At 41.5% G+C, this 9,976-nt stretch overlaps 1 protein-coding gene across 1 annotated transcript in view; it reads right to left on the reverse strand.

Moving 5' to 3' along the window:
- Positions 1 to 9,976, reverse strand: part of LOC129823753 (potassium channel subfamily T member 2-like) — a 34,305-nt gene that overhangs the window by 16,067 nt on the left and 8,262 nt on the right. Inside the window, exons 10-15 of the mRNA XM_055882716.1 lie at positions 9,530 to 9,710; positions 7,925 to 8,089; positions 7,462 to 7,598; positions 7,127 to 7,190; positions 3,878 to 3,986; positions 1,376 to 1,484 (exon numbers count right to left, since the gene is read on the reverse strand). Of these exons, the coding sequence (XP_055738691.1) occupies positions 1,376 to 1,484; positions 3,878 to 3,986; positions 7,127 to 7,190; positions 7,462 to 7,598; positions 7,925 to 8,089; positions 9,530 to 9,710 (765 nt within the window). The remainder of the gene's footprint in view (positions 1 to 1,375; positions 1,485 to 3,877; positions 3,987 to 7,126; positions 7,191 to 7,461; positions 7,599 to 7,924; positions 8,090 to 9,529; positions 9,711 to 9,976) is intronic.

The following is a 9,976-nucleotide window of genomic DNA, read 5'->3' on the forward strand; positions in this document are numbered from 1 at the left end:
GGGTTGGTGGGTAGAGACTTAGTGGTAGGGGGGTTGGTGGTTAGAGACTTAGTGGTAGGGGGGTTGGTGGGTAGAGACTTAGTGGTAGGGGGGTTGGTGGGTAGAGACTTAGTGGTAAGGGGGTTGGTGGGTAAAGACTTAGTGGTAAGGGGGTTGGTGGGTAAAGACTTAGTGGTAGGGGGGTTGGTGGGTAGAGACTTAGTGTTAGGGGGGTTGGTGGGTAGAGACTTAGTGGTAGGGGGGTTGGTGGGTAGAGACTTAGTGGTAGGGGGGTTGGTGGGTAAAGACTTAGTGGTAGGGGGGTTGGTGTGTAAAGACTTAGTGGTAGAGGGGTCGGTGGGTAGAGACTTAGTGGTAGGGGGGTTGGTGGGTAGAGACTTAGTGGTAGGGGGGTTGGTGGGTAGAGAGTTAGTGGTAGGGGGGTTGGTGGGTAGAGACTTAGTGGTAGGGGGGTTGGTGGGTAGAGACTTAGTGGTAAGGGGGTTGGTGGGTAGAGAATTTGTGGTAGGGGGGTTGGTGGGTAGAGACTTAGTGGTAGGGGGGTTGGTGGGTAGAGAGTTAGTGGTATGTAGGTTGGTGGGTAGAGACTTAGTGGTAGGGGGTTGGTGGGTAGAGAGTTAGTGGTATGTAGGTTGGTGGGTAGAGACTTGGTGGGTTGGTGGGTAGAGACTTGGTGGTTTGGTGGGTAGAGACTTGGTAGAGACTTGGTGGGTAGAGACTTAGTGGTAGGTGGGCAGAGACTTGGTGGTAGGGGGGGGGGTTGGTGGGTAGAGAATTGGTGGGTTGTTGGGTAGAGACTCTTGGTGGGTAGAGACTTGGTGGTTTTGGGGGGTGGGGGGGGGGTTGGTGGGTTGAAACTTAGTGGTATGTGGGTAGAGACTTGGTGGTGGTGGTGGGGGGGGGTGGGTAGGGGTTGGTGGGTTGAAACTTAGTGGTGGGGGGGGGGGGGTTGGTTGGTTGTTGGGTAGAGACTTAGTGGTAAGTGGGTTGCCTACTGTACTTTGCAGATCCTATGGAGTGTAGACCATTGAAGAGTCGACTAGATATGAGGGTGCAGGGTGGTTGTGTAACTTACCGGCCCTGTGAAGTGTGGACCAGTAAGGTTGTGAGGGTGGAGGGTGGTTGTGTAACTTACCGGCCCTGTGAAGTGTGGACCAGTAAGGTTGTGAGGGTGGAGGGTGGTTGTGTAACTTACCGGCCCTGTGAAGTGTGGACCAGTAAGGTTATGAGGGTGGAGGGTGGTTGTGTAACTTACCGGCCCTGTGAAGTGTGGACCAGTAAGGTTATGAGGGTGGAGGGTGGTTGTGTAACTTACCGGCCCTGTGAAGTGTGGACCAGTAAGGTTATGAGGGTGGAGGGTGGTTGTGTAACTTACCGGCCCTGTGAAGTGTGGACCAGTAAGGTTATGAGGGACGAGGTTGCTGGACAGATGCAGTTCAGAGCCAACATGGCATACTTGAATTCCTCCTCACACACTACATGATCTGGGGAGATGGAGAAGAACAAGATTTGATGTCGTTTAAAAAGAGTCTTACAGAGATGAGACTCCATAACCAGGTTTCCATCCAACCTTTTTATGAAAGTAAAGTACATGTCGGATAAAAAACTATCACGACAGGCCTGATGGAAAGAGCAAATTTGTCGGTAAACTTATAAAATAGTGACAAAACAAAATACGCTAGACAAGATGGGATCTTTTTGGTGTCGGTAAAGTTCAATATGCAAGAAATGGTGGTGAAAATGCTTTAATGAGCAAATATTGATATAATAACCATCATATTGAAGTAAACTTGGAGTCACACAATGATATGTTGTGTGGTCCTCCCACTACGACTCGGGAAAGCATGCAGGTTATTCGGTGGTGAAAGTGCACAACGGTGATTGATGTTCCTTTCCAATAAATATTGAGGGTCTTATTCTGGAGACAAGATGATCGATGCTGGGCTGCCTTTTGACAAATAAAAATAACTTTCGTCTTTAGCTCTTTCGTCCACATTAATTTCATAATGTAGGCTATCCTACCCGCACTGTTTCTGCAAGCTGTTGGCTACAGCACATGAGCGAATACCAGAGTGGGCACATTTGCAATACAATGCAACATTTTTGGGGGACAAAACCATCAGTAGTTGAAAATGTGAGAAAAACCCATTTAACTTTTAGTCTTTATTTGGTACATGGGAATTTAACCACAAAATACAGTTGAAGTCGGAAGTTTACATACACATTAGCCAGACACATTTAAACTCAGTTTCACAATTCCTGACATTTAATCCTAGTAAAAATTTCCTGTTTTAGGTCAGTTAGGATCACCACTTTATTTTAAGAATGTGAAATGTCAGAATAATAGTGGAGAGAATGATTTATTTCAGCTTTTATTTTTTTAATCACATTCCCAGTGGGTCAGAAGTTTACATAAACTCAATTAGTATTTTTTAGCATTGCCTTTAAACTGTTTAACTTGTGTCAAACGCTTCGGGTAGCCTTCCACAAGCTTCCCAAAATAAGTTGGGTGAATTTTGGCCCATTCCCCCTGACAGAGCTGATGTAAATGAGGCACGGTAGTAGGCCTCCTTGCTCGCACACGCTTTTTCAGTTCTGCCCAAAAATGTTCTATTGAGGCCAGGGCTTTGTGATGGCCACTCCAATACCTTGACTTTGTTGTCCTTAAGCCATTTTGCCACAACTTTGGAAGTATGATTGGGATCATTGTCCATTTGGAAGACCCATTTGCGACCAAGCTTTAACTTCCTGACTGATGTCTTGAGATGTTGCTTCAATATATCCACATAATTTTCCTTCCTCATGATGCCATCTATTTTGTGAAGTGCACCAGTCCCTTCTGCAGCAAAACAACCCCACAACATGATGCTGCCACCCCCGTGCTTCCCGGTTGGGATGGTGTTCTTCGGCTTGCAAGCCTCCCCCTTTTTCCTCCAAACATAACGATGGTCAATATGGCCAAACAGTTCTATTTTTGTTTCATCAGACCAGAGGACATTTCTCCAAAAAGTACAATCTTTGTCCCCATGTGCAGTTGCAAACCGTAGTCTGGCTTTTCTATGGTGGTTTTGGAGCAGTGGCTTCTTCCTTGCTGAGCGGCCTTTCAGGTTTCCTTTCAGGAAATTGCTCCCAAGGATGAACCAGACTTGTGGAGGTCTACACATTTTTTTCTGAGGTCTTGGCTGACTTCTTTTGATTTCCCCATGATGTCAAGCAAAGAGACACCGAGTTTGAAGGTAGGCCTTGAAATACATCCACAGGTACAACTCCATTTGACTCAAATTATGTCAATTAGCCTATCAGAAACTTCTGTAGCCATGACATCGTTTTCTGGAATTTTCCAACCTGTTTAAAGGCACAGTCAACTTAGTGTATGTAAACTTCTGACCCACTGGAATTGTGATACAGTGAATTATAAGTTAAATAATCTGTCTGTAAACAATTGTTGTAAAAATGACTTGTGTCATGCACAAAGTAGATGTCCTAACCAACTTGCCAAAACTATAGTTTGTTAACAAGAAATTTGTGGAGTGGTTGAAAAATGAGTTTTAATGACTCCAACCTAAGTGTATGTAAACTTCTTATTTCAACTGTATATTGTCATGTGCACTACGTCATCACGCCCAGCCTTTTATATGCAACAGGTCAATTTCATGGAACATCTCTGGTGGGAAAATGAGCATGTTGTTTTTATGCAGATTTTAGAATATTCACATGAAAATATCACCAATTGGATGGAAACCCAGCTATTGAGACTAACCTAAATGCATAGAGGAGGGTTTACCCAGGTATTGGAGCCACAATTCAGAAAGATGTATGCCAAGGTCCCGAAACATCTAAACAAATGTCTCTTAACAAGACATTAGTCTGTCATTACCTGCAAATTTCACATGGAATTTATTCTCTGGCTTCAGAATCTGGACGTAAATTGGGCACTTTGGTGCGAAATCCTTCACAGCCCAAGCTCGCAAAATGGTCTGATGGTCCTTAAAGTTAAACAAGACAAAAATAATACATTAGAGGTTCATTTTTATTTGTTTGAACTGTTTTATGATTGATTGCTTTATGCACTGGTTAAAAGACTGGCTACTAGAGGTATGTTTACGGCAGATGAGCAATACAAAGTCCCCCCGTCTACCTTGTATAGGTACTCGTCCTATTATAAGTGATGCTCTTGCCGGTATGTACCATAGTATTGTCAACTCACTTTGCAATTAAAATATTTTTGTAACAAAAAAGGCAGATGTATTTTAGCGCCACAATGCTATTGCCAGTCTGATCAGACCATAGCTTCAACTCTACAAAACTAAATCAACTGCTGTATCAGAAATTAGAGGCATGTTTTCTATGACTCATACCCTACAGTCACTTGTATTACAGTTCTAATAAACTGTAAAAGACCTAATAGAACTCTAATTGAGCTCTAATAAAACTATAATAGAACTCCAACAGAACTAATAGAACTCTAATAGAGCTCTAATACAACTCTAATAGAACTCCAATAGAACTAATATAACTCTAATAGAACTATAACAAAACTCTAATAAAACTCTAATAGAACTCTAATATAACTAATATAACTCTAATATAACTCTAATATAACTAATATAACTCTAATATAGCTCTAATAGAAATTGAATAGTACGAATATAACTCTAATAAAACTAATAGAACTAATATAACTCTAATAGAACTAATAGAACTCTAATAGAACTCTAATATACATTGAATATAACTAATAGAACTCTAATAGAACTCTAATAAAACTAATAGAACTCCAATATAACTTGTCACGGCCGTCGTAAGGAGGAGACCAAGGCGCAGCGTAGTAAGCGTACATTCTTCTTTATTTAAAGAATGAACACTGAACAAAATGAACAAAATAACAAAACGAACCGTGAAGCTAATATGGCTAGTGCAGACAGGCAACTAAACATAGAATAAGAACCCACAAATACCCAAGGGAAAATGGCAACCTAAATATGATCCCCAATCAGAGACAACGATAAACAGCTGCCTCTGATTGGGAACCAATTCAGGCCACCATAGACCTACATATGCCTAGACTTACAAACACCCCTAGACATACAAAAACCCTAGACAATACAAAACAAGCATACCCACCCTCCTCACACCCTGACCTAACCAAAATAATAAAGAAAACATAGACAACTAAGGTCAGGGAGTGACACTAATAGAACTAATACAACTCTAATAGAACTAATACAATTCTAATACAAATCTAATAGAACTCTAATAGAACTAATAGAACTCTAATAGAACTAATAAAACTCTAATAGAACTCGAAAATAACTAATAGAACTCGAATAGAACAAATATAACTCTAATATAACTAATAGAACTATAATATAATTAAAAGAACTCTAATAGAACTCAAATAGAACTATTAAAACTCTAATAGAACAAACAGAGCTCTAATAGAACTAACAGAACTCTAATTGAAATAATACAACTCGAATAGAACTCTAATAGAACTAATACAACTCTAATACAACTCTAATAGAACTAATACAGCTCTAATACAACTCTACTACCACTTTAATATAACTAATATAACTCTATTAGAACTAATAACACTCGTATAGAACTAGTATAGAACTAAAATAACTCGAATAAAACAAATATAACTCGAATATAACTAATAAAACTCTAATATAATTAATATAACTCTAATATAACTCAAATAGAACTAATAAAACTCTAATATAACTAACAGAGCTCTAATAGAACTAACAGAACTCTAATAGAACTAATATAACTCTAATAGAACTATAATAGAATTAATACAACTCTAATACAACTCTAATAGAACTAATACAACTCTAATACAACTCTAGTATAACTAATATAACTCTAATAGAACTAATAAAACTCGAATAGAACTCGAATAGAACTAATAAAACTCGAATAGAACTCGAATAGAACTAATAGAACTCGAATAGAACAAAAATAACTCTAATATAACTTTCATATAATTAATAGAACTCTAATAGAACTCAAATAGAACTAATAAAACTCTAATAGAACTAACTAACATAACTCTAATAGAACTACCAGAACTCTAATAGAACTAATAGAACTCTAATAGAACTAATACAACTCTAATACAACTCTATTACAGCTCTAATATAATTAATAGAACTCTAATAGAACTAATAGAACGCTAATATAACTAATATAACTAATATAACTCTAATATAACTAATAGAACTCTTATAGAACTAATAGAACTCTAATAGAACTAATATAACTCGAATATAACTGACAGAACTCTAATAGAACTAATAGAACTCTAATAGGACTAATATAACTCTAATATAACTAATATAACTCTAATATAACTAATATAACTCTAATAGAACTAACAGAACTCTAATAGAACTAATGAAACTAATAGAACTAACAGAACTCTAATAGAACTAAAATAACTCTAAGAGAACTAACAGAACTCTAATAGAACTGATATAACTCTAATAGAACTAATAGAACTCTAAGAGAACTAACAGAACTCTAATAGAACTAATAGAACTCTAAGAGAACTAACAGAACTCTAATATAACTGATATAACTCTAGTAAAACGAATACAACTCTAACATAATTCTAATAGAACTCTAATAGAACTCTGCCAGAGAGAACAACAGACAAGCAGACAAACAGATGGAGGTCTACTGGTGTGGGTGATTCAGTGGAGGCTGCTGAGGGGAGAACGGCTCATAATAATGGCCGTAACGGAGCAAATGGAATGGTATCAAACACCTTGACACCATGTGTTTGATATATTTGATATCATTCTACTGATTCCACTAAAGTCATTACCACGAGCCCATTCTCCCCAATGAAGGTTCCATTAACGTCCTGTGGGGTGAATAGAAGAGGAAAAGGCTGTACTTTTAATAATATGACTGGCTAAAATGTCTTTGGTATCAGCAAGTTAATGAATATTAATTTAGGCTCAATCTAACAAAGAAATGGACAGGCCATAGGTCAGTTCAGCCAAATGCCTGGTAGGCTGGACCCTCTTTAGGCCAGTGGGCTGGTTTCTTGGTCCCAGTCTGCCCCTGATTTAACACTTTGTGTAGTGGTACTAGTAGCAAATGTACGTACTGCGGCGGTGCGGTCCACCTCACAGCGACTGCTTAGGATGAAACAAGCCTCTGCATTGTCCAGTCTGGAAAACATTACATTACATTTAAGTCATTTAGCAGACGCTCTTATCCAGAGCGACTTACAAATTATACAATACACACACGTTCACACACAAACACAAGTGCACATTGATCTGAAAACAGAAGAGGTTGATGCCTATTTCCTATCCAGTATTGGCTTTCACCAGTTCTGCTCTTCCACATAAGTGCAGTTGAAGGAAAGGTGACTAAAGACCAAAAGAGAGGAAACTGTTTCAGCGGATTGAGACGCATCCCTTGGTGTTGGTGACTCACTTGGCTCGTATGAGGTCCTGGTCCTTGAGGGCCGATCCCTGGAGGTAGATGACCCGCTGGGACCACAGGGGGATCTGGAGCACCCGGCGCACCTGGGGGTCCATCTCTGTTGGACACAGGATGATGACATAGTAGTCCTGGATAGACAGGAAGACAGAGGAACAGCCTGGGTCGTGTTCATTCGGCACCAAATGGAGCAAAACGGACAGAAACAGCAAGGGACTACCTGGGCTTGTCCAATAATAAATGCAAAATGATGTTGCAAAGTGTTTTAAAACCTTTCTTGTGTTCCCCAAATTAACAAGACCCAAGCAAACACACACACACACACACACACACACACACACACACACACACACACACACACACACACACACACACACACACACACACACACACACACACACACACACACACACACACACACACACACCAACCCAATCACCCACCCATATACACAGACCTGCAGCCCGGGGTGGGCGTAGACCTCGTTGAGGCAGTCCATCAGGAGGTCTATCTTAAGGGAGCTGACACACAGCACCACATGTTTCTCTGTCTTGGCGCGGTGACGGCTGTAGTTCCCCCCCGACTTCTGTCTCTCCATCCACAGGTAGGCCAGCTGCTCAAACTGACCAATAACGCCCAGCAGAGGAACACATTACCAATACTGCTAATACTGCGCAAAACCATTCTCAAATCAATCAGAGGCTTTAATATATGACCAAATGCATACAATTCACCCAATCCAACACATTTATGACTGTTGATCTTTTATCACTGTGTTCTTACATCCTATAGAGCTACAGTGTGTGCATTTTCCCCATCCCACTACTAACACACTTGATTCAGATAATCAACTAATCATCAAGCCCTGATTAGTTGAGTCAGATGTGTTAGTACTGCTAGCTGGGACAGAGCTGTGGGTCTCTAGGACTGTAATAGCAAAAACGCTGCTTCAACAGAACATTGAAAATGTGTCCATTCAAAAGGCCACGGTAAATGTCAGCTATTGTCTGCTGTAAGGCAATCTGTTTACAGGGAGAATGGCAAAACAGCAGCAGAATGGATATGGTTGGTCTACCAAGACCATGGGTCAGCAGAAGGGATATTGCTGGTCTACCAAGACCATGGGTCAGCAGAAGGGATACTGTTGGTCTACCAAGACCATAGGTCAGCAGAAGGGATACTGTTGGTCTACCAAGACCATAGGTCAGCAGAATGGGTACTGTTGGTCTACCAAGACCATGGGTCAGCAGAATGGGTACTGTTGGTCTACCAAGACCATGGGTCAGCAGAAGGGATACTGTTGGTCTACCAAGACCATAGGTCAGCAGAATGGGTACTGTTGGTCTACCAAGACCATAGGTCAGCAGAAGGGATACTTTGGTCTACCAAGACCATGGGTCAGCAGAATGGGTACTGTTGGTCTGCCAAGACCATGGGTCGGCAGAATGGGTACTGTTGGTCTACCAAGACCATAGGTCAGCAGAAGGGATACTGTTGGTCTACCAAGACCATGGGTCAGCAGAATGGGTACTGTTGGTCTACCAAGACCATGGGTCAGCAGAATGGGTACTGTTGGACTACCAAGACCATAGGTCAGCAGAAGAGATACTGTTGGTCTACCAAGACCATGGGTCAGCAGAATGGGTACTGTTGGTCTACCAAGACCATGGGTCAGCAGAATGGGTACTGTTGGTCTACCAAGACCATGGGTCAGCAGAATGGGTACTGTTGGTCTACCAAGACCATGGGTCAGCAGAATGGGTACTGTTGGTCTACCAAGACCATGGGTCTACAACGTCTCTAACAATATTATACTTGTCTAGTTCAGCTGATTCCCTACTATGATGGGTTATGCATTCTATCGATTTGGCATTTCCTATAGTAGATGTCCTAACATTAGTCCAGTTGATTTCCCTTTAGAAAACATATGGGAGTGTGGTCATAGTGTGTGTGTGTGGGTGTATGTGTTTGTGCTTGCGTGCGTGCTTGCTTGCACTTGTGTTTGTGTGTGAACGTGTGTGTGTGCTCTGTGTGTGTGTGTGTTTGTGGCCATCACTCTCACCTGTATGGGCAGCACCACCAGGGCTACAGAGATCATGATGATCACCAGCAGCTTGGAGGGCCACACGTTGGGAGTGACGTCGCCGTAGCCCACTGTGGAGAAGGTGACGACGCAGAAGTACCAGGAGTCGAACACCGTCAGCTTCTTGCCCGCCCGCTCCAGGTGCTGGATGCCACAGATGCTACCAGGATACAGGGAAGCATTAACACAGGGGCTTGGAAGGGAGTGGTCACTGGAACATTTGGAGCCGGTTTCCCAGATACAGAATAAGCTAAGTCTTGGACTTGGCATTTTCGTTGGAGATTCCCCAAGACTAGACTTACTCTGTGTCCGGGAAATGGTCTACTGGTGTCTACATTGAGACATACTGTATGAAGTGGGTCAAGAAATACTCCTGTTGCTACACACAGTGTCGGTTTCCTGGAGAGAGATTAAGTTTAGTCATGG

Source organism: Salvelinus fontinalis, chromosome 26, assembly GCF_029448725.1.
Source record: "Salvelinus fontinalis isolate EN_2023a chromosome 26, ASM2944872v1, whole genome shotgun sequence".
Classification (NCBI taxonomy): Eukaryota; Metazoa; Chordata; class Actinopteri; order Salmoniformes; family Salmonidae; genus Salvelinus; species Salvelinus fontinalis.